At 40.1% G+C, this 26,053-nt stretch overlaps 1 protein-coding gene across 4 annotated transcripts in view; it reads right to left on the bottom strand.

The window, feature by feature from the left end:
* MAP3K20 (mitogen-activated protein kinase kinase kinase 20) overlaps positions 1 to 26,053 on the bottom strand; it is a 257,081-nt gene that overhangs the window by 93,261 nt on the left and 137,767 nt on the right. For 2 of the 4 annotated variants that reach the window (XM_077448019.1, XM_077448020.1), the window contains exons 9-12: positions 22,305 to 22,379; positions 21,053 to 21,159; positions 10,932 to 11,067; positions 10,764 to 10,802 (exon numbers count right to left, since the gene is read on the bottom strand). In XM_077448019.1, the coding sequence (XP_077304145.1) occupies positions 10,764 to 10,802; positions 10,932 to 11,067; positions 21,053 to 21,159; positions 22,305 to 22,379 (357 nt within the window). The remainder of the gene's footprint in view (positions 1 to 10,763; positions 10,803 to 10,931; positions 11,068 to 21,052; positions 21,160 to 22,304; positions 22,380 to 26,053) is intronic. The other 2 variants (XM_077448021.1, XM_077448022.1) reach the window with 1 other exon arrangement.

The raw sequence follows: 26,053 nt of genomic DNA, 5'->3' as shown, positions 1-26,053 counted from the left end.
AACAAAATTGACATCCTTTATTTCCCACAAATAGATGTTTCTTTTGGTGGTATTTGATCAACTCTGCAGTTTTTATTTTTTGTGCTATAAACAAAAAAAACAAAAAAAAGCAACAATTTCGAAAAAACAAAACCAAATTTTTTACTTTTTGCTATAATAAATATCCCCAAAAAAGGCCGATATACATTCTTCTACATATTTTGGGTAAAAAAACACCCCAAAAAAAAAAGGCAATAGGTGTATATTGATTGGTTTGCGCAAAAGTTATCATGTCTACAAACTATTGGATAGACTTAGAGACTTTTTTAATTGTTTTTACTAGTAATGGCGGCGCTGTGCGATTTTTAGGGACTGCGACATTGCAGCGGACAAAGCTGACCCCAAATGAAACTTTTTGGGGACCAGTAACATTATTACATTGATCAGTGCTATACAAATGCACTGATCAATGTAAAAATTACATTGACAGGGAAGGGGGTTAACACTAGGGGGTCATTAAGGGGTTAAGTGTGTTCCCCCGAGTGTGTTCTAACTGTAGGGAAGATGGGTTGCCTGGGACATGACAGAGATCACTGTTCCCGATGACTGGGAACAGTAGAACTCTGTCATGTCACCTGTCAGAATGGGAATCCGCCTTGTTTACAAAGGCAGATCCCATTCTGCCTCTGTACTAGGAAATCGCGGGTCGGCAGTGGAAGTCAAGTCCGCCCGACCCACGGGCATGCTCCCACAGCGGGTGCGAGCTGCCACACACCCGCCCGCAACTGGATGTACAATGTCAAAACCCTGTGTCTTGTAGCTTTGTCCTGCTCCGTTCACCTGTTATCAGCCTGAGAACTTTGACAAGCTCTCCAAGGCCCGGAGATAGAAGTGTGTGTCCGAGGAGGTTGCTAAAAATAGATTAGCAGCCAGCTAAACTATACACAGGCAACCTCTGCATATGTGGGGAGGGGGTGTGTGCCTTTCCTCCAATCAGCTTTCTCATAGTGTCTAGTAATGATCTCTTCCTACAGGGGAGTCAGGAAGTGAAAAGTCTAACAGAACTTTCACTTTCTATACAGTATATGAAGGTGAAGACAACAGAGGTACATGTAAAACTTATGCAGGGAGATTTGTTTCATCTCTGTGTATCATCTGAGGTTGTTCACTTCACTGGGTATATGGAAGGTTTACATACGCTTTAAGTCCGTGCATAAATAATACGACTCTAAGATTATGATTTACTTAGGTGCCGTGCATGTTTTGGTTAAATCTTCATTAAAAAAAAAAAAGCAGCTTGCAGTATCACATTGAGCTACTTTATCTGAATGAGTTTCAAAGAGCCAAACTGCATTATAGAAAACATTGAGTGTCCTTGTGTTTAATAAAGCCATGCATTGTCAGACAATGACACCCTGGCAAGAACAATCCACTGTGAGATAACACACGTGCATTCATTATCTAGTGTCACTTGATATTTTTTTTTAATTTCATAATCTTTATTCATTTTCAACATACTTTTACATAATAAAAGCAAAAAAAAGCATTCTCTATAGCATGTGTAGCACTTATTTCACCTTTACAAATACAGTAATACTTTAGTGAGTAATAAAAAAAACCTTTAGAAAACATTCCTATCCATGATGTGTCAGTATTTCTTCTATCTAACCCCTCTTTTCGCTCGTTGCTCATATAGTCCTCCTTCCCCTCCTACTTCCTCTCTCTCTACCCAGCTTTCACCTCTCCCATACCTCATTCTGGGTATCTCATTCTATCCAGCCAGGGTTTCCACATCTTTTTAAATTCTTTAAAATTTCCTCTTCTCAAATATATCACCCTCTCTTTCCATATTGTCTCCATAATTGCTGTCTGCCAGTCCACTACTGAAGGAGCATTTTTTGCTTGCCACCTTTGAGCTAACAATCTTCTTGCCTGAAACAAACATCTCAGTATTGCTTTATTGGTATGTCGCGATCTCCCCATTGCTTCACCCAGACCCAGCACACATATCCTGGGATCACCTCTGATCGTTACACCAAATGTTTCATTCAAGGTGGTAACAATCTCTGACCAGTAACGAAACAATTTTGGGCATCGCCAGAACATGTGAGCTAGGTCTCCAGACTCTTGACATCTAGGGCACCTATCATCTGCTCTACGTCCAAAGCTGAACAGTCTTTTTGGCGTATAATAGGCCCTATGCAGCAGCATTAAGTGTGACATCTTCTGGGCGGGCGAAACTGAGATTGAGTAACCATCCTCCAATATTTTCCTCCACTGTTCATCCGTGAATGTTCCCAACTCCTCCTCCCATTTCCTTCTGCATTTAAACCCTTCTGGGCTTCCTATACTTCCTTCACATATAACTGGATATACATCCGCTATAAATCCTTTTGTCCTCACTGGGGCCTTTAATCTGGTAAAAATAGGGGAGCTATTCCACACAGGACCTTGCCTATTAAATTGTTTCCCTAGGGCGTGTCTGATTTGAAGGTATTTATAAAATGATTGTTTGGGTATATCAAACTCTGATCTTAAAGCACTAAATGTTTTTAATATTTTCCCTGTATATAACTGGGCCAACCTATCTATCCCTTTAACTTCCCAGTCTTTATATACCCCTATTTCTTCCATTTCCTGCAGGTTCCGGTTGTCCCACAATGGGGTGTACTGAGTTAAGCCTCCCAGGCCTTTAATCGCCTTAACTGCCTTCCACACCTTTACTACTAGTTTTATTGTGGGTATTTTTTTTTTGGGAAATGAATTTGCCTCCAGAGCTTCTACCATATTCTTATGGGGTGTCTCCGTTAATATTAAGGCCTTATTAATTCCTCCACCCATCTCCTCACTCATGTCCAGGTGTTGTAATTGCGCAGCTAAAAAATAGCTCCTTGGATGTGGAACTGCCATTCCACCTTTTCTTGTAGGTAATTGCAAGGTTTGTAGAGCTATCCTGGATACTCCCCCTTTCCATATAAGTTCTCGGAATAGTACCTCTATTTTCCTAAACCACATTATGTCTACCCAAATCGGAGAGTTATGTAACACATACAACAACTGAGGCATCCATACCATTTTAATCAAGTTACATCTCCCTGCATTCGATAATGGGAGTCTTTTCCAGATTTCGATTTTCTTCTTGAATTTAGCTATTAATGGAACCAAATTATCATTTATATATTTATTAGGATCTTTTTGTATGTGTATCCCCAGGTATTTCATGCGCTCCACAACTTCCAGCTGCGCGCCTGTCCCTGGGCTTTGGGCCCTACTTTTATCCAATGGCATAAGAACTGATTTTTCCCAGTTTATCTCCAGGCCAGAGAACCTCCCGAAATCTGAAATAAGTTTCATCCCTTGTCTGAGGGACTGCTCTGTGTCCCCCAGAAAGAGGAGAATATCGTCCGCATATAGCGCTATCCTCTCTTCCCTCGTCCTCCTTTGAAAACCGACCATATTCCTACTGGATCTAATTGCAATAGCTAATGGTTCTATTGCTAGGGCAAAGATCAGGGGTGACAAAGGGCACCCCTGTCTTGTCCCCCTCTCTAGAAAAATCCTATCTGAATATTCATTATTGACCCTAATTCTAGCACTAGGGCCGTTATACAGAGTTTTTACCCATGCAATAAGATTAGGGCCAAACCCAAATTCCCTCAGTACCCGCCAGATATAGGGCCATTCTAAACTATCGAAGGCTTTGATTACATCTAAAGCCATTATTGCCTTATTGCCATCATTCTCTATAGGTACCTGCATATTAAGATATAGTCTTCTTATGTTTGTGCTTGTAGTTCTGCCCGGGATGAAACCTGTTTGGTCGGGATGTATCAGCCTGGAAATAATTTTATTCAATCTAATGGCTAATACTTTGGCTAATATTTTAGCATCCGCACAGAGAAGGGAAATGGGTCGATAGGACTGTGTTTCCAATGGGTCCTTCCCCTCCTTGTGTAAGACTATTATTGTTGCCTCAGTCATTGAAGTTGGCAATCTCCCCTCTTTTTTTGCCCAGTTAAATACTTTCAGGAGCTCTGGAAGCAATATTTTACTGTAATATTTATAGGTTTCCAAAGGAAGACCATCTGGCCCTGGGGATTTCTTATTGGCCATTGCTGCTACTGCGCACTGGATTTCCTCAATTGTTAATGGGGCTTCCATTATCTCATTCTCCTCCTTTGTTAGGGAAGGCATTTTGATATTCGAAAAGAACCTATCCATATCCTCGCCAACCTCTGTCCCCCGTGAAGAATACAGTTTGGCATAGAATACCCTAAAGGTATCAGTAATCACTGAGCTCTGTGCTGATATTTCTCCTTTCTCAGTCCTTATTACTGGGACAGTGGATGGCGAGGAGTTACTTCTTACAATCTGTGCCAACATCTTTCCTACTTTTTCCCCTTCCCCATATTCCACTTGTTTCTGGAACAGTTTTTTATTCTCTATTTTCCTAATAACCACTGCCTTGTGTTCCCGTTGTTTCTCTAACCATGTTTTTTTTTTCTCTGGGGTGGGGTTTTCTATATAGGCTCTCTCTGCTATTACTAGATCCCTTTCAACCCTATTCTCCCATTCATTAGATGTTTTTTTAACATTCGCTACCTGTTGGATAAGAATACCCCTAAGATAGGCCTTCAATGCGTCCCATATTACTCCAATCTCTGCAGACCCGCTGTTAAACTCCACAAACTCTGCCACACTGAACAGCACCCTCTCGGGGTCCCCAATTAGCTCAAACCACACTGGATTCATATTCCATACTCTTGGGGGCTTTATCCCTCCTAGATTTACCGAAACTGTCACTAGCGAGTGATCTGACACCCCTCTAGGTTGATAAACTATTTCCTTTACTACACGGCTTGCCTCCTCATTCCCAAGGACTAAATCTATCCTTGAGAGTGAGGAGTATGAGCTTGAGAAACATGAATATTGTAACTGGTCCGGGTTACGCTTTCTCCATATATCAGACAGGCCCCCCTCCAGCAAAAATCGAGACAGCCGGGTTTCAGCCTCCGTTTGCATATATATTCCTGGTGGAAACCTATCCTGGCTTTTATTTATAACCTCATTAAAGTCTCCCATTACTATAACAGGAATCCCCGATTTGTCCGCTATAAATTCCATCAAATAATATAAAACTTCCATTTTAAATGGGGGAGGAATGTAAACATTTGCAAAAACATACTCCTGATTTTCAATTACACAGTGTAAAAAGATAAACCGCCCTTCTTTATCTATATTGATCTGCCGACAGGAGAACGCCACCTCTCTCCTTACCAACACGGCCACTCCCCTCGAGTAAGAGGTGTGGACTGAATGGTACTGGACTTGAAATTTCCTACTCTGAGTTTTTAATATAGTTTCTTTACTTAGGTGTGTCTCCTGTAGGCAGATCAATCCTACTCCACACTTTTCCAAGGTGTCGAACACTACTGCTCTCTTTACAGAGGCTCCCAGCCCTCGGACATTCCAAGAGCCAATATTCAAAACTCTGGACTGCATAACTCTAGGAAGTGTGGAAAAAGGAAAAAGAAGAGCGAGAAAAGAGTAAAACCTGAAGGCTCAAAATTAACATTTAAATTGCTTGAATTCCCTGACGTTGAGCAGAAATAATCCCTGCTTCTCCCTCTATAGTTCCTGCCGAAGAGGCGAATGCAATGGGGGGATGTAAAAAGAATAGTGCAATCCCACTTAGTGAGTACTTTAATAAAGCTATACCATCTTTTATACTCCCTAGTGTCATCCCTTCTCAGTTTCCTCTTGTGAACGTGAGATCCAAACCTTCTATCTACACACACCATTACCCCGTATTTGCTCATTACTTTTAAATTAACATCTATGACTGTGCAAGTATTACCTATTTCCTTTTCCTGAATTTTGTATGCTTCCATCTTCCCTGTTCCCTCCCCCCTACCCTCTCCATACCTTTCTAGGTTACCCCTAGGGGTTTTTACCGTGACCACTACACTCCCACACATACACATACCCTCATGCTCCCCCCTCCCCACTCCTTCTCTCATGCTTCCATCCCCACCCACCTCCCACTCCCCCCCAATACTCAACAACCCCCCCTTTTGACCCTCCCCTTCCTCAAGCATAAATTCTTACTATATTGTGTGTCATTCTCTGCACCCTGACTTTAGTGTATCATCTTCCCTTACTTCATTTACAGTGCGCCCATTACATCCCCCCTTCGCTAATCTTCCCCTCTCCCGATAAAAGAGGGAGGGGAAAGGGAAGAAAGAGAAAAAAAAAAAAAAAAAAAAAAAAAAAAAAAAAAAAGGAAAAAAAAAAAAAAAGAAAAGAAAGGATAAATGAAGTGAAAAGGGGGTCATACACATGCATATATAAAAAAGAAAAACACATCATTTCTTCAATAACTGATCTCCCTTCTCCTGCATCCATGCTTCTACCCTTGCCGGCGTATCAAAAAATAAAGTCTCTCCCAATGCTACTACCCGTAACCTTGACGGATAGAGCAGAGCATATGTAATGTCCAATTTCTGGAGTCTACGCTTGACTTCTATAAACTCAGCTCTGCGCTTCTGCAAATCAGGGGAAAAGTCAGAGTAAAACGAGATTTTAGCGCCCTTGTAGCTGACACTCCCCATCTCCCTGGCCCTCCGAAGCAAAACAACCTTATCCCGGAAGTTAAAAAATTTGATTAGTACAGATCTAGGCTGACCCCCCCGATGCATAATTCTAGGCGGCACTCTATGTGCCCTTTCAATAGCAAATTGTTGGGAGAAAGACTCTCTGCCAAACATTTCAACAAGCCATTTTTCCAGAAACTCAGCTGTGTCAGAGCCTTCACACTTCTCGGGGAGGCCTACCAGTCTTATATTGTCCCTGCGGAGTCTGTTTTCCAATTCATCCAGTTTCCCTTCATATTTGCCCATCTGTATTTTTAAATCTTTGACCTCTTGATTTAATGGATACACCTCATCTTCCATCTGAGAAATTCTACCTTCTGCTGCTGTTAATCTGTCAACCGTTAACTGAAGTTCCTGCCGTATAAAGGCCAGCTCTTCTTTAATACTTCTTGTTTGATCGCATAGCTCCAATAATGATTGTTTGCAAACGTTAACAGCCCCAAGGACCTCCTTCAGCGTCGGCTCTTCTTCACCATTTATTGGGTGTACCAGCATGGGATCTGACTCTGATCTTCCAATTGCACCCGTATTTTTGTTATTTATTTGTTTTACGCCTGTTTGTGACAGTTGCCCTTGACTCTTTCTATCCGTTGGAGGTTTTACTAGACTCCCCTGTCCCCCCTTGGTTGGCGTATTATCGGGAGTATGAGCATGGGCATATTTTTCCAACTTGGCCGCAGCAGCTATCCCAGCTGTTGTTGCAGTGAACTGGGGATCTTTTTCTTTATCTTTTTCTTTGGCAGATCTCAAAGATTGCGCCCCCACATTTTCCTGCCTGACATGCTCCTCCCCCCTCCTCCTTGCAGACATCGTTCAGATCCGTAAGTGTCCCCGGGAAGAAAAAAATAAATAAAAAATTAACGTTTTTTGAAGGGGGGTAAATTTCCCTAGGCCAAGGCAAAAAAAAGGAGGAGAGGTCGGCTTCAGCTACTCCGCAGTCGGTCCAGAACTTTAAACATGAGTGGATTTGATTTGAACTAATTTCTTAAAGGGAAAGCAGCAGCAGGAGCTATTTTTTCCAGTATATGTATTTATATATTTCTTTCTTACTGCAACACTTTCCCCAAGGATAATACAGCGTTCACAACAACTCCCCTCTTATTTCTCCTTTAAATCAACTCAAACGGGGCAATGATGGGGGGGATCTGGCTTGAAATAAAACGTCTCTCCACAGTCACTGCATAACAATATATAATATATCTATGCCTTTAAATTTCTTCGCTGGGTTTAGCTGGCTTTTACCTGGAAGTGGCTGTGCCTCCTCCCCAGTCTCAGTGATGTGGCTCCTCTCTCGAGCGGATCTCACGGGATTTCACCTTCAGGGGCTGAGCTGAGAGATCTCCCCTCCGTTCACCCTCCTCCACACACCGCCGGTGCTCAAAAGATCCCACCGCTCCGCCACACACTGCCTCTCCCGACCGTCACCAACCACTGCTGGGCACCACAGGTCTCCCCAGCACACCGAGCCAGAGCCTTCTCGTTAGGGAGATCAAACGGGGATGTCACAGGCGCCGCTGATACCAGCTCCCGTCAGCGTGCAGTGAGAGCACACATCTCTCTCACACTCACTCCTCACACACCGCCGCCATCACCATCCGGTCACGCCCCCGCCTATAGTGTCACTTGATATAAATATATGGAAGGATTACCTAACTGGTAATTTAGAAAAAGATATCTGCTATACAACAAAAAATAGTTTAGCAAAATCTATAGTTGAAAACAAAATACAGTATAGATATGATGAAAGGATTGTGTACTTTAAATAGGAATACATAGTGTATTCATTTAATTATGGTATGCTTTTTAAAAAAAACGGCATAAATAGTCAGTAAAGACTTGAATTTGGATTGTATGATAAATAGGAAATGAACATAAACAAAGAAAAGTTTTATGTAGAAGCCTTTGGCTATCCAGTTTAAAAGGTACATGTAGACTTGAGATATGAGATGATTGACGAAAATGGCTGGATTGGGTGACTGCGGTCAAAGGGAATAAAGTGATTGGGCTAGATACAAAACCTAACCCTACTTATTTAGTCTATATACCAATAAGACAACACCAGCATTATCCACTCTCCTTGACCCTACGCTTGTCTTTGAAGAGGGAAAGAGCAAGGAAAGCCTGGCAGATCTGAGCATGCCTACAATATGGCTTTGCCCAAGTATGATCAGAAGTTATACCAAGTCTCACAAACACTTAAAAGAGTATTTCCACTTTTCAAGTCAAATTTGAGAAAGTCTCATTATATGTTTTATTATATACTGTATTGTTATTTACACAGAAAATCGGAATAATAAAAAAATATATATTTTATACCGTTAGATGTTTCTGAGGAGAAATTGCTGACTGCAGGCATTTCTCAGATAGCTGTGTGATGTGTTCAGTTCCCCTAACTAAAAGCAAAACTTTTTTTTTTTAGTTTTGGATAGAGTGGAGAGGGATTAGAACACCTGTCAGGTTTTAATTGCTGTCTGTGCCCACGTTAAGGAGATACTCCTTCTCTATTTGTCCTGTTTACCATTAGCATTGAAAGTAAAAGAAAATCTGTCCCCAGAAAAGTACCGTATTTATCGGTGTATAACACGCACCCCAAGTTTAGGAGGGAATTTTAAAGGAAAAAAACTTACATTTAAATGCCTATCAATGCAGCCTTATCAGTGTGCATCTGCAGCCTTGTCCATCATTGCAGCCTTGCCCAGTGCCTTTGCAGCATTGCCAGTCTCTTTGCAGCATTGCCCTGTTTTAAATTTGGCGCCGATCTCTGCTGACTGTGAGCGGAGAGGAGCGAGCGGAGCCGAGATGCAGAGTGTACTTCGGCTAGACTCGGCTCTGCTCACAGTCCCACCCATCTCCACTGATTGCGAGAGGAGGGGAGCGAGCGCTGCTGACATACAGAAAGCCGAGTGTACTTCGGCTAGACTCGGCTCTGCTCAGTCAGGGTCGGGACTGCGAGAGGAGCCGCGTCTAGCTGAAGTACACTCGGCTTTCTGTACGTCATCGGCTCTCGCTCCTCTCGCAATCAGTGGAGGTGGGCTTGACTGCGAGAGGACCCGAGTGCTCTTCAGCTTTGTGTATCTCGGCTCTGCTCGCTCCTTTCCTCACAATCAGCGGGGGATCGGCGTATAACACGCACCCTTGATTTCCCCCTGATTTTAAGGGGAAAAAGTGTGTGTTATATGCCGATAAATACGGTAATAGAAGGGAAATCTTCCATTGGGGACACCAGTTCTGGTGACCTGGGGGTCCCTAACGAGTTTCCTTGAATTTACAGGCATTTTCTCTCACTTCCTGTTGAGCTATGGGATAGGAAGTAAAGGGAATTTTCCGCAATGGGACACAGATGGCAAAAAAAAAAAAAAGAAGAAAAACAAGGGTTTATAACTCTCCCTTACGCTATCCAAAATGAGAAAAAAAAAGTTTTGCATATAGTTCTAAAACATACAATGGAGAAGCCAAGCTCCTAAACATTTAACCTTTTGTCAAAACCATGTTCAAATTTATGATGAGAAATCTGCTTCCAGACACTGTGAACTATGGTAAAAACTTCCCAGCCCCTCTCATAACTGAAAAGATAGAATTTTTCCTTGCTGGAAGTTCCAAATTAGAGCATCTCAAAAGGTAAAAGGGCATTTTATTTTATTTTTGCTATGTGAATGGGGATATGTAACACATCTAAAGTAGGTATTATCCCAATGTAGCTGCACAAGTGGAAATACCCTGTACTTTTACCATTCAATCCAGAGTAAAGGGTTCACAGAAAAACAGGTAGAGTATTAAGCCTGTACTCACATCCCGGCCATCTCATTTTCCCACCAGAGCCTTGAAAAAAGACTGGTAGATATAAACATGGGAGAGCGCATGACACTTTATTCAGCCTCTCACAATGCAGTGCTTCTTGCTGGAGTGACCAAATCTCAGACCCAAATGCTGTCACGTTGGGGAAGGGTCTTTAGCACTGTGTAAGCTTAGATCTAGTATATGTTAAAAAAATTACTGAATGGTTTTGGGGGGGGGGGGCTTTGGCTAGGAGAGAATGTGTAAAATATAACTGAAGGATAATTACCACAACTGCTATCTATCAAACCTGTTACTTTTTGCCATCTCTAATTTAAAGGAAAAAAAAGTCCCTACCAACAATTTGTCCATGTCAATCTCAGCATGCCACTGCATCTAAATAGACCAAAGAGTGTTAGTATGCTACCTACTACTGGTTTGGTATCCTTAAGAGCAAGAGGTTTTTTGAGGTACTGACCACATGATATCATAGAGCACTTACCACTTATAGGTAAATGTACCTACCGGTGTGTGCGACTGTTCTGTGAGCTTCTGCTCCCACATTTTTAAGTGCTTCTCTCGCTCTTTCAGTTCTTGCTCCTTAAAGCTCAAGTCTCGCTCAAGCTTTTTCAGCCTCTCCAGTGTTTCTTCAATTTCACATCTGTGCATCACAAACACAAAGAATTTGTGTACTGTTAAGGCATACTCAGCAAAGATTAATACTGTAAGAAAGGCTGTGGTAAGGTTTTCATATTTTATCTATATTTTCTGCAGATAAACATTTAATTACTAGAAGCATCTGGGGGGGGGAACGTAAAGAAAAGGAAGTTTTTTTGTTGGCGTTTGTTAATTTGTAATCATAATTAAACAGTTCTTGTAGGTCCACCATCTGCAAGGGTATGGAAATATACAATTACATTACTGCACACTGTAATTTGCACACTATAATTTTGACTCTGATGGTGCACACAATTATGACACCGGTATACTAGACAATTAATAACCAGAACAAAATCTAAACCAAAAACGCAACCTACAAGAATGTAAAAAAAGTTCAAAACATAGTTGACTCTACTTCCTGTCTTTGTACGGTAAGAATACAGTAGGATGACAGTATGTAAATGTAAGGGAAAACTCTTCTGGTACTGTGGGTCTTGTCAAAAGGCTGGGGTAGGCAAGCTTTTAAGATTTATGACTGGTGAATGTGAAGTATATTGGCAGTTGAGGTCTAAGGGGTCAATATCACTCCATATATATATATGTTGGCAAAATTGAGTCTCTTTTAGTTCTCCATTATCTGCTCTAATCTTCTGGCTCTTAAGAAAACTGTGTGTATACAAGGATTGGTTGGTTTTGTTCATATTTTTGTTCAGTTCTATGCCTTTGAAACTGTGAACTGGATATTACAGAGAGATTTACTTTCTGCTTGTGTTTAAAAGCTCATAAAATAAAATGTGGACATTTTGTCTTGTGGGGCATCAAACACAAAGCAATGGGGCTTCCACAAAAAACACCTTTTCAGAAGTTCTCTTATTTAAACAGACATATTAAATTTACCATATATGGTCTAATACCTAGCAAAATGACCTTTTTATTATAACTTTTTTAGAATAATAATAAAAGTGGGAAACACATAGACCACATGGTACCATATTCAAACCTACAACAAAGATGAAAACAGCCTTTACAAAAGGCCAATATTTTTTTTTTCCAAGCAATGCAGAAATATAGATTGGGTCGCCGCTAGGAATTAAAATATTCCCCACTGGCAAATCGGTAGGCGGTCAGCGATAGGAATTGTTCCAGAAATAAGGATCTAAGCAACGTGATCAAATAAGTCGAAGATGAAATTTTTATACAAAGATTTTGATATCTCATGATTCAATTCTACATACTGTTCTTTTGACCTTTTTATAAGCTCAGAGCAAGCGTACTTTTTTTTTTTTTCGGCAAATGCCTCTCCACTGTCAACATTACAAAACCAGATGGACGGCCACCTATCACTTAAGACAGATCTGCTACAAAAGTACAGAACAGGAAAAGGGTTTGATCTTGCCAAAGTGAAAGCGGAGACAGTGGTGAATCCTCATTAAGTGTAGTACTTACACAATGAAAGGTAAAAATATAAAAGACAGACCCCCCCCCCACCTTTTTTTGCGCTGTGAAAAATACATTCATTTTCGAAATGCACGGAATTTTTTATGTATTTTTTATTTTTTTTATTTGAACCATTCAAGAAAGGGGTTGTATTGACTTGTGTTGTACTGACATTATTTATACCAATACAATTATTATAATTGACATTACATTAAATTAATTGTACTTTATTAAAAATATTTGATAAGCTACATTATTAATTATCTCTAGCTGAAGGCTTCCATAAACCAGATGTGGGTTACAGCCTTTTAATAACAATTGAGAAAAAGTTTATCAGGTTTACCAGGAAAGCTGGTTTTACCGAGTTACCAATTTTCTAGCTGAGTTTCTAGAACTAAAACACCGGAACTGACCTAATCTGATTTTTTTTTGTGGCATTCAATTACTTTGTATTGTGCTATTTTTTTAGATTATTTTTAACCAGCTCTAAACTACTGCTATAGTATTTTTCAATTATTCATTTTTCAATCTGGCAACCCCATAGTGCATGTCTTCTTGAATGCAATCAATTTCTGCTACAAATAAACATTAACTATTCATATCTTTGTATACAATGCTATTAGAGCCGAGTTGCACAAAAACAAAAATTATAAGGGTGAATTACTAAGATTTTGGTTTGACTAACTAGCAATTATTTTAAACACTGGATTTAAAACACATTGGATTGAGGGTATTTGAAAAAATCTAATACAATAATTAATTTACAGTCATATTTAATAATTAAACTAAGACCATAAAACTATTTTGCAATTGGAGGTATAGCCAGTTTTATTCAAAATGCTATTTGTAGCTTTATAGATGGATAGGATTTCTGTAATTGTAAGTAACATTTCCAAAACGGTATTACTTTTTATTATGCATCCTAGTATTTTTTAATAAAGCTTGGTGAATTAAGAGTTTGTCAAAGAAGACCTGTGGATGAACAGTCTTATGAAAAATCTTGATGATACCAATAACATACACATAATTTTTGTATTTTTCAAATAGATAAATTAATTTCTTTTAAATTATTAACATCTATATTAAGAGATGCAATATTAAAATGCTTGAAAATAACCATTTGCTGACTTTTTGTTTGTCATGTATACCTTAATACAGCAGTAGAGAACTAGCTCCCTAAATTTTAATGATGGTGGTGGTAAGTGATGCAAAATCTACTTCTGGCAATCTAAATGATGTTACTAAAGCAACCTTATAGTGTTACTTACCAATACCAAATATCATCCGCAGCTCTAAATTCCACAATCTACCCTGTTTAATCAAGAACTATACCTTTCTGTACCATCCAAGCACATGGTATAGACACTGTCATCTTGCTAGCCCCGTGAACAGGAGATCCCACACATGCACATAACATTTTGGTCTGCATCATGTAGGCAAGAGCCCCGCAATAAGTATGCTACCTTTAGGAAGACTGAAATAAAGGAAATAATTGGTTGTTTTTTTGTTTTGTTTTTTTGTACAGTATCTGGGTCAGGATTATTTTAATATTACACAGGGGCAGAGTTTTAGAGGATATGCAATATGGATATAGAGTATAAAATCTGATTACTGCTATAGTATTTGTTTCATATTAAACACATGTGCATGTTGGTACTTTAGTGAGTATGAGCCGATGTAAAGCTGGATTTAGGTTTGTTGTTACAGATAGATATCCAACCTCAGTGATAATGAATTACAATATCCATTATAATTTAAAGGCACATAGAATAATACATTATTTTTTTTAAGGAATCCCTACTAACATACCCCTACCAGGGATCAGTACAAAAAAGGCTTTTAAAAGGTAATCATAAAAAATAGCCTTTTTGTGAGACATCTCTAGATGTCATTTTTGTAGGTTTTTTTGCTTCTTCTTTTAAGTCAAGTAGTGTTCCTGTAATAAAAAAAGGAGCACTTTAGACTTTTCCAAAACCCAATGCACACTAGCTTTAAAACCCTAAATTGTTTTTTTTTTTTTTCCACCTAGTGGAAATACTTTGTGAATCAGGTGTTACAAATCCCAAGGGGAAAGTTCCAGGTATTCGAGAGGGCCTGAAACATTTTCCTTGAAAATTGCAGGCACTGAAGGGAAGCTATAATGGTTTTGAAACAATTTTATTTTATATTTTAACATTTTACACAGATGTTTTATATCTTTTTTTTCTGCTTATAGAAAACCTTTGTTTGAAAAGAATAAAAGTAAATAAATAATAATAGAGGGTAAACTCATGACAAATGATTTGGATAGCATTATAGGTTTTTAAAGAGTTCAGAAAAATCGGTTTGCCTTCCAACTCCCTACTTAATTTATTAGATTGTAAGCTCTTCTGAGCAGGGCCCTCTTAATCATCTTGTATTGTATTATAACTTCATGGTCTCCCTTTTATATTTTAAAGTGATGCGTAAACTGTTGGTGCTATACAAATATTGTGTAATAGTAATACTTCTAAATTAAACTTCCCATGAGAGCAGTCTGTACACAGCAAGATGTAGAGGAAGTGAGGAGTGGGTGCACTGATTTATTTAGCTGTGTGTGTTTCAATTTCAGCTTAACTTTTTTAAGCTATGTTAGGATAAGCACGGCCCAAAAGGATCCTCGATCTCCACCTACTGCTTGATGATCAAAATGTTTAACATGTGGACATGTTAAAAAGGTTTCATTTTTTTAGTTCTTGTCACAGTAAACAAAAACATATATACAAGACCACTACACATTAACCATTCCAGAAAACTTTTTTCTTTTCAGTGATGTGATAGTGATGTGTTTTTAGATCTCCTGAGAGGCCAATATTAGCATGCAATAAGTGCTATAGCAGTTTGATTAATCTGGCCTATATATTATTATACAGGATTTATATAGCGCCAACACTTTGTGCAGCTCTTTACAACATGAGGTAAAACTGTACAGTTACAATACAATTCAATACAGGAGGAATCAGAGGGTCCTGCTAGTTAGAGCTTACAATCTAGGAGTGAGGGTCTCAAAAGGGCAGGTAAACAAAACCACACTGCAGGTGGAAAAAAAATGTGTATTTTTATTAGTAGTCTTGAACTCAATTGCACTAAAAAGCTTTGGGGTTTCAGAAGTAGGCTGCGCAAGTAGGCCAACCCCCCCAAAAAAAACAATTATAAAAAGTTTAACATTTTTGAACTAAAGAATTGGCCAAAATACCTCCTAAATTCTGCACAGATCTGAACAGCGGCAACAAAAATATTTAATTAAATAATATTTAATGGGCTTTTTTTGCCAATAGGAAGTTGAAATAATGTCCAAATATGTTTACTACTTTTTTCAAATTGATGCCCTGATTGTTTAAACTCTTTTTTTTTTCAATAAATGTTATGTAAATGTTGTGCATGTGTTGTTTGTTACATAAATCTGCTTTGATTTATTCGCAATTTGCAAGTCATACATGCAGAAATCCAGAAATGTCCTAAGGGTTCACAAATGTTATGAAAGGAGACTTGCCAGTGCATGCAGCTTGCATTCCCCAACAGCAGATGGCGCAAAACATTCTTAATACCATCCTACTAAGCCATTCCGGCATCTTCACACAGTTGATTCAGGATAGGAATCATGTCAATGTTAAATCATGCTATTTATACTTCTATCATGTGATCTGGCTGAAAGCTCAGAGTCACTTTTTCCATTTGCAATGTAGCAGCTTCAACCTGCTGATTTCAGGTTTCAATAAAACAAGGTTGTTGCTTTCTGCTCTGGGATCCGTCCGTTAGTCACAATAACTTGCTTTGCAGTCAGTCTCAGAGACTTTGACTGTATTACTCACATTTCATTAAAAAAGCTTTGAATATTCTTGGATCAGCGTAAGAGTTTTCCCTGGCCTAAGTCCAAGCATTCTTAATATAGCCTGCAGTGGGAAACTTGTAGTACTAGTCCCTCTGGAGATACAAATTTGTTTGCAATGTCTCTTTGCAAATGCTAAAAAGAGCAGATGCCTCCAGATTATACCGGAGTGAGAATTAGAGTCTGGGTTTCATATGATGTTAAACTGGGAAACAAGACTAGAAAAGTATCTTCATAAAACTGGTTGGCTTACCTTGTGGGTACGTTGTTACAGTGCCAATTTTGTTTTAAATGTTGTTGCCAAGTTATCCCAAAACGCTTTACAAAGGAAATGATTCAATGTAATTCAAAGAATCAAATCATTTAGGGCCCTTTCAGACATGCAGATCCGTATCCAGCCATCAGCTTGCTCAAAGGGGATCGCTCCATTGATCCCCGCTGAGCCGGCGGATGACAAGTCCAGCTCTGCACACTGTGCAGGGATGGACCTGTCAGAGAGACCGCTCTCCTTTATGGGGGGATTAGATGAATATGGACTGCCTGTCCGCCGTTTTCATCCGATCCACCAGACGGATGGAAAATAGGACATCCGATCCACCAGACGGATGGAAAATAGGACATCCATCCGTCTGGAGTTTGTGGAGCAGATCGGGGCAGATCAGATGTCAGTGGACATGTCACGCTGACATCCTTTGCTCCATAGAGATGTATGGAGCGATCGTTCAGATCCACTGAAAAAACTGACAGGCGGATCTGAACGGTCCACACGTGTGAAAGGGCCCTTAAAGTGTAGATGAAAGCAAACATTTTTTTAGCTTTGGATACAGTAGGAAAGGGTTAGACCTGCTGTAAAATTTGAATTGCTGTCTGTTTCCTCAATGTCACAAAGATAAACAAAAAGGAAAGCCCTAAATTTTAGAGCTGACATAAGAGGAAGATTTTATAAACCTTGTTTCCTTATAAGTAGATGTATATGCAGGTGGTCATATTTGCTTCTTACATATGCTTCTTACTTCTGAACAATGTTTGGGGATGTTCTGAAGTAACGATTTCTATTCTGATTTTTGTTATTTGGTTTGAGCTATCTTTAAACAGAATAATTACAGCAACACATGACATAAATCAGTCACTACCTAATGCTATTCAAGAAACACCACCAACTGTGCCAACTTTAGGAAGTTCAGTGTAATCCACTGCAGTCCGACTCCACACAGTTCTTAGCCCCTGTACACATGGTCGGACATTCTGTCAACCAAATTCGTTGGATTTTGTCAGACGGATTTTGTCCGACGGATTATGTCCAAAACTGTTGCATGTTGCACTGTTGATGACGTTATTTCGTTCAGGCTAGTAGCCAAAATCTTTGGTGTAGGAATTTGATCTGAGCATGTGTGGCACTTTGTCCGATCGGAATTCTCTACACATGATCGGAGTATGTGCGATCGGACCAGTTTGTAGGAAAATATTTCCATGTTGGAAAATTGGGTCCGACGGATATTCTGACGGAAACAGTCCGATGCATACCACACACAGTCGGATTATCTGACAACACGGTCCGATAGGACACATTCCGACGGATTCTCCGACCGTGTGTACAAGGGCTTACATGATGGTAGCGCTACATCCTGAACTCTGCCTTGTGCAATTCCTCTCTGCTTAACAACTTCAATACCGGGCATTTCACCCCCCTTCCTGCCCAGGCCAATTTTCAGCTTTCAGCGCTGTCACGCTTTTGAATGACAATTGCGCGATGCAGTACCCAAATTAAATTTTTATCCCTTTTTTTTTTTTTTTTAGACAGATAGAGTCTTCTTCTGGTGGTATTAAGGCTGCATTCACACCTGAGCATTTTCAGCTCAAAAAGCGCAAGAAAAAACGCCCAAAAATCGCCCAACAAACAAAATACCATTAATTTCAACAGCACCTGCTCACAGCTGAGCGTTTTGTCACCTGAAGCAAAATGCCTGAAGCACAAAACAGTACATGAGCTTCTTTTTTAGGCAGATTACAGGTGTTTTTCTACCTTTTACCCTAGTGACCTTTTGACCTGTACAAAATCACGGTAAAAACTTTTCGCCTGAAAAAAACACGCTTATGTGTGAATGCAGCCTTAATCGTCAATGTTTTTTTTATTTTGTTGCTAAAAAAAAAAAAATTTACAAATAAATAAAAGACCGGAAACTTTGAAAGAAAAAATTATTTTCTGTTAGATCATTTTGTAATTTTTTTCCTTCACTAATGTGTGCTCATGAGGCTGCACTAATGGGCACTAATGAGATGACACTGATGAGACGGGACTAATATGCAGTACTACTGGGAACTGACTGGCATCACTGCTGGGCACTGTTGAGGCTGAACTGATGATCAGTGCACCTATTATCTGTGCAGATCTCCCCAGTGAGAAAATGCCGCTGATCAGCTCTCCTGTCACACTGTCAATGTGAGGAAAGGAATACCGATAACTGGCATTTTCTTGTTTACATCTGAACAGCTGTGACTAGACACAGCCGATCACATGGGTAAAGGGCCTTGTCATCGGCTCTTTACTGAGATTGGAGATGCGCAGTGTCCCCGCTCTGTTGATGGTTGATGATGGCCACGGGTGCGCAAACGCCGCGAGAGTGGGTTGATGTCATATAACATCGTCCCAGAAGGAGAGAGCCACAGTGGGTAGGAGGTGGTTAAAGAACCACAAATCAACCTGAAACATGGGACTAAATCTGTCTGGTAGTTGTGAGACAATTCAGAGTATTCAGTATTCAGAGTTCACTTTGAAAAACACACCCCTAGTATTTCTATCCCTGGCCATCTTTAGTAAGGGCAAATGATTCAGGTAGAATTTACTTCCTGGAATCCTTCTGCCCTTCACTCAGGCATGCAGGCAGAAGTGTGTGCTTAGCTGATAAAAAAAATCCCTCCTCCTAAAAAAAAAAAAAAAAAAAAAAAAAAAAACGCCAAAGAAGGCTCCTAGGCCAGAAACCAGGAAGCAAAAAAGTAAAAAAAAAATGAATTAAACGTTTATTTCTATCCATTTACTAATGCTAGCAGGATAAGGCCTCTTGCATGATACTCCTGTTTAAGCATCTACTTGCTCAAATGCGCAAAAATGTATTCTCACATTCTCGTTCTGCCCAATATGTAAATGAGCATTTGCGTGTATGAGGCGTAAATTACTGACCAATAAAGCTGATTTTTCTATTTTTGTAGCTCTCCTTTTGTATTTGATTTGCTTGTCAGCCACAAGCCTTTTTAGCAGTGGAAGGTTTATATATGGTTTTGTACTAAAAATACCCATAAAGATTATAAAAAAATAGTTCATACTGATTGATACGGTTTGTTTCGCTTTAAGGGATCATGCACATGGCTGATTAAGGCAGTACACCAGTCAGATCACTGTATTTCTGCAGCAGGTAAGGTCAAGCATTTCTGATCAGTCATGGACAGGAAACCTGTACAAATCAATGACCAGCTGACACTGTTTGCATGTACTCCTACATGGAGTCATTAGCTGGGGCTAGTGATGGAGGCGTGCCCATAGATGCAGACAGTTTGTGTATTTGCCACAGAAATATAATTATCTGGGTGGTGTATGGCTCTAATTGGCCGTGCGCATACGGCCGACCATACCCGCTTCGAATCTCGGCTGGTTCAGCAGGAACCATTAACGAGCAGGCTAATTGTACCAAGCTGATCGACTGATCAACTTGAGTACAACCAGCCTGCCGGATTCACTTTCGATTATCGCAAGTGGCTGCTATAGCCACTAGCAATAATCAATGTCTTTTTCCAGTGGGGACAGCTTCCCTGCCCGCTCCTGCCAGGAGAAAACAATGGAGCTGTGCGTGCTGATGGGGGAATCGTGTGAATCTTTTTCTGGCAACCGTGGCTGCAGGAAAGAAATTTGCACCTTCTATGGCCAGCCTAAGCCCTTATCTTGTGTATAAATAAGTCTTTTAGGATTATTTATAGTATTGTTATACCTTATACTATTATTTGTTTCACTTTATCAGAATCCTTTCAACTATCCCCAACATTTCTATTCCATGTTTCTCATCTCCTTTCACGGCTCATCACCTTCACTTTTTATTCCATGTAATGGTCTTTCATATACAGTAGATCTGAAATGGAGCGGTTTTGTTTGGCAAAGGATTTGTATTCCCGTTTTCAGTTTTGAGATTTACACAGAACAACACGGACACTATGTTAGAATTAAGTAACATTTACAGGTCTTGTTCCTACCAGCCTGTAATTGGACAAAGAAGAACCAACAGACTGATGAGGTCATCTCTGTCACTCTTCTCACCCCTTCCATCAGCATTCAGAATATTAAATTACCCCCTTGGGCTGCTTCTATCTCTCCCAGCCTGAGCTGTACAGGAACATTAAGTCAAATTAAGGTACTTAAACTGATATATAGATGTACATACAAGATGGCCATTTAATTCCTGGAATGGACTGTAAAGAAAAAAGGGTTTGTGCAAGAGTCTTGTCGTGTCATGCCAGAGTTTGTCTTTTCCTGTTGAGATTCCGTAACCTTTTCAGAATTTCCAAGTAACAATAACAATGTTGGTTGACTGTTGTACCATGTTCTATGAACTCGTAGTGAACTATTCCATTGTTTAAAAAAAAACAAAAAAACACCCCAGCATGAAAATACGAGCGTTCGCACTAATGTTTACTTATTTGTTTTAGTTGATCATACCTCCATTCTGCCTTGTTGTGTAAAAATGAATTGCATTGGTCTGGCAGCTTGCTGTCATTTGACATAGACTCCAAGTTTGCTATGATTTGTTTGAATGATGGTCTTTTCTAAAAAAAAAAAAAGTGATTTATTTTTAAAGCTACAATAAAAATATTAAGGCAAACATAAGCTAGGGTTAATTTTTCTGTGGATACAGTGGGGAAGGGTTAAAGTGGTTGTAATCCCTCTCCTATAACCAGTGAAGTGAATAGCCTCAGATGATACACAGGGATGAAAGAAATCCTTCTACATAAATTTAACTTGTATATTTTCCCCTTTTTCTCTTTGGAAAGTGCAGATTGTGTTAGAAATCTTTCTTCCATTTTCAGCAGTACATAGGGGTGGGTGGGGAGACTGTGCTTACACTGTGTGAGAGCTGATTGGAGGAAAGTGACACCCCCTCGCCATAGGCAGAAGAACGAAGGAACATGCAGAGCTGTAGGCGGAATAGAACAGCTCCCTGCTAATCTCCTTCTAAGCTCTCCCCCCCACACAAATTTTCAGCTACTGTTATCTCATGTGTTGGAGAATTTGTCAGAAGTGATGCTGATAACAGAGGAATGGAGCACCAGAGAAAAATGGCACTTTGGAGAGAGATAAGTAAACACAGATATATGTGCTTAGTTCAACTTTCACGAATGGAGTTTACAACCACTTTAATAGTCTTGAACATGATTCATTTTTGTCTGTTCCCTCACTCATGAGTTTTTTTTCCCTTCCAGTTCTTGGAACAGGTGTCAGATGGGAAGGGATGAGACTAAACTTTTTTTTGTGTCCCTTGCTAGTAGATTTACCCTGACTTATTTTCCCAATGATCTGTGTCAGACAGGTCAGTACATTATATGGGCAAGAATTTGCAGGCAACTGAACATCACACTTATATGAGTTTGTCGGACATCCTATTCCAAAACCATAGGCATTAAAATACAGTTCTCCAATTTAACCCTAATAAATGAAGCAGACACAACTAGGGTCCACTGTAGAAAATAAATCAGCACCTTCAAGATAGATAGTTATGTCTTGATTTTTTTCCATCAATTCCACATGGCAAATGAACAAGAACAAAGAACAAAACTTGAAAACCCAGGATAAGAATAAAATAATTGTAACAACTTTATGCAGCAACATTTGGCCTGTCTTGTTTTCTACCATACACAAGTTTAGACAAAAGGTCTAATGCTAAGACAACATAATAAACTCCATCATGGATTACCTTTGCATCTGCTTCCCAGCACTGGCGCATGAGTTCTGCAAAACTTCTCGGACATGAGCTTGGAATGGTCAACCTCTGAAAATACACAAGTTAGAAGATTTTACTGGTCCACCCAATTGAGTGTCTTAAATAATGGCTTGTCCACATAGTAATCTGCGGCCGCTTATACTTTAAAAAACAAAACAAAACAAAAAACAGAAAGAAAACAGCATTTGAACACCAATGAACATCTGAAATAATCTAAACCTAAATTCTTGAATGTTATGAAAGAGCTCTAAAGGACATTTTGATTATTATTTTTATGAACATAAACAAGCAGAACAATATAACCGTTCCAGCAACGTCTGTTCTGCCACTGTTTAACCAGTCCCAGTAAGCAGACTAGCGAGGACAGAGAGCGAGAGAGAGAGGTTTCGACCGGAGACCCTTTGTATGACATAAGCCACTGTCTCCTAGGATTGTGTGATGGCTGGGCAGGACCAAAAAATGTGAATGAAGTCTCCCCTAGAGTGAGAGCATCTCCAACAATCAGGTGACGTGACAGGAACCATTTTATGCACTCTGTATGGCATATAGTAAGCTTGGTGTATTATTTTAAATTGAATAAGGCGGTCTCAGAGAGAGACTTATTTTGATTAATTGTATTCTTTTCCTGTCAGAGTAGGAATAACAGACTGAATGTCAGGCTGATAAGCCATCCTAACTTCTGCCTGAGTTGAGAGCTAATAACAGTCAGCCATAGTCTGTCAAGTAACAAAGATACTAACAGGATTACATGAAAGAAAGCTAAAGCTACTTGACTGGGCTGACATTTTAACCAGTTCCTGACCGCGCACGCCGCTGCACGTCGGCAGAATGGCACGGGCAGGCAAACTGGCATACAGGTACGTCCAGTTGAATTTGCTGCTGGTCGGGACCCCCATGAGTCTGGTCGCGGGTCCCGCAGACTCGATCGCCGCGGGGATACCCGCGATCGTCTCACGGGGAAGGAGAATGCCGTTGTAAACAGCATCTCCCCGTTCTGCCTAGCAACAAGTGACACTGATCTCTGCTTCCTGTGATTGGACCAGAGATCAGTGTTCACTAGCACACAGCCCTGCCCCCCACAGTTAGTAACACCCCTAGGACACACTTATCTCCTACACTGCCACCCCCTGGTTAACCCCTTCACTGCCAGTGTCATTTACACAGGAATCAGTGCATTTGTATAGCACTGATTGCTGTATAAATGACAATGGTACCAAAAATGTGTCAAAAATGTCTGATGTGTCCGCCATAATGTCGCAGTCACAATAAAAATCGCTGATCACCGCCATTACTAGTAAAAAAAAAATATTAATAAAAATGCCATAAAACTATCCCCTATTTTGTAAACGCTATAAATTTTGCACAAACCAATCAATAATCGCTTATTGCGACCGCGCAATTGTCAGTTAAAGCGACGCAGTGCTGAATCGCAAAAAGTGGTCTGGTCATTGGCCAACAAAATGGTCCGGTCTGAAAGTGGTTAATTGTGACAAAAAGAGAATACAACAAATTAACAGTACACACAGCAATCCTTGAGTGCAATAAAACAGCAATAAAACAATTTAACAGTGGAGATTTAGATTTGTTAAAAATAAATATTTCTTATGGCCCCTTTCAATAGACTTCCTGGAGCAACAGGGCTGACATGAAGTGACCTGACCTGAGGGAAGCATCAGGGCAGACCACAACAGTCTTTATTTCATCAGTCATTTTAGTTCAGTTAGCAAAGAGTACCCAGAAAATGTTTGTTGTATGTAAGGAGGGATGTGACTATGATGAGGAAGTTTCACTGAAATAGTAGAAAGCATGAAGGTAAAATTGCAGAGCATGGAATGAAGTAATTACATGATACTTCTTAGGATATGGCTAGCTAAGCAGGGATTTCCCTCTGTATTTATGTGGAATCTGACAAGTCAATTGTTTAGTTATTGTGCACCTAAACTCGTTGTAGTGGTGACACTGTACAGGACATATAGCCATATAGAACTTCATGTGTCGTTCCTGCTGTGTGTATATTAGAATAAATGAGTGACATCCAAGATGAGCCTCCATTCCTAGTTGATACCTATTACATAGAAACTTATCAGGTGGAGCCACATCTGTGACGTCATTGCGCCCGAGATGGCTGGCGACTACGGTGGTCTTGATTGCTGTTTGCATTCGCTGCTTTTTAACTTCAAATGTGTAAGTGCAATATGTGCCTGGTTTTAGCTTATTAAACTTTGAGGTCTACTCCTCTTTCCACACATGCATGAGAGTGACTGCAAGTCAAATGATATCTGCTCCACAGAGTATTGGCTGATATCTTTGGATGACACCATCATTGAGATTGGCTCTGGGTGAGCTCCTTTCCATTTGCTGAGTTTATTGGAAATCTTTATAGCGAGTGAGATCTCTATAATCTGAGATCCTTTTTTTCTGGTAAGAGGTGTGAGTCTATGTGGGGATGGCACCTTTACAGCCACTTCTTCACGCTGTGTCTGTTGATTTGAACACCGATAAGCCACTGGGGCAGTCGCCATTCAATAGGATTGTTTATTTGGAACCAATTTTTATGAAATGTCATGATAAAGTTTGTTTTAAGAATTGATCTATCTGCGCATGTAACAATTTATTCACAATATTGTTGATTTATACATCAGTTTGAAGCTTTGACACTTGGGCTGGTTTCACACTGGGGTGGCAAGTTCGTTAGCAGTAAAGCACTGCTAGTTTTAATGGCGCTTTACTGCTGCTTTAGGAGCACTTTTTGCCCACTAGTGTGGCACCTTTCAACCCCCACTAGCGGCCGAGAAAAGGGTTAAAACCACCCGTGTTGTGGCGCTTCCGAATCGCTGCCTATTCATTCCAATGGGCAGGGGCGAAGTAGGAGCACTGTATACAGCGCTCCCCAATGACTCCAAAGATTATGCTTTCAGGACTTTTTTTCCTGTCCCACAAGCGCACCACCCAGTGTGAAAGCACTCAGGCTTTCACACTAGGGAAGCATTAGAGGAAGTTTTCAGGTGCTTTACAGGCACAATTTTTAGCGCTAAAACGCCTGAAAAATGCCTCAGTGTGAAAGTAGCCTTAGAGAAGCTCAGTGTCAGCATAAAAGCTAACGCTATGTAAAGCCAAAGCTTTAATTTTAGTTGTTTTTAATAGAATTAAGAATAATTAGAACCTCTGTTAGGACTTGTTTTTACGGTCTGTGTTCCTCTTTGCCCTTGTACACACGGTCGGAGATTCCGACAACCAAATCCGTCTTGTCCGAAACTGTTGCATACACACGGTCGGACAAAGTTGTCGGAAAATCCGATCTTTCAGAACGTGATGACGTAATTTCGTTACGATGGGACTACGTTCAGGCTAGTAGCCAGTAGCTTTGATGTAGGAATTTGATCTGAGCATGCGTGGCACTTTGTCCGATCGGAATTCTCTACACATGATCGGAAGAAAGTCCGATCGGAGCATTTTGTCGGAAAATATTTCCGGCAAGTTGGAAAATTTGGTCCGGCGGATATTCCGACGGAAACAGTCCGATGCAGACCACACACAGTCGGAGTATCCGACAAAACGCTCCGATTGGACACATTCCGTCGGAAATCTCCGATCGTGTGTACAAGGGCTTAGGGAGATTTTTAATGAAACAGAGAAAAAGTGATGGGAAATCCAAAATGTTTGAGTTTTCCCAGGACAGAAGGTAAGAGAAAATTCTTTCAACGGGGTAACCAGGTCCAGTG

The sequence above is a fragment of the Lithobates pipiens genome, unplaced genomic scaffold (genome assembly GCF_037356315.1).
Source record: "Lithobates pipiens isolate NorthernLeopardFrog02 unplaced genomic scaffold, aLitPip1_a1.2 Scaffold_22, whole genome shotgun sequence".
Classification (NCBI taxonomy): Eukaryota; Metazoa; Chordata; class Amphibia; order Anura; family Ranidae; genus Lithobates; species Lithobates pipiens.
This window is presented reverse-complemented; position numbering and strand designations above follow the sequence as displayed.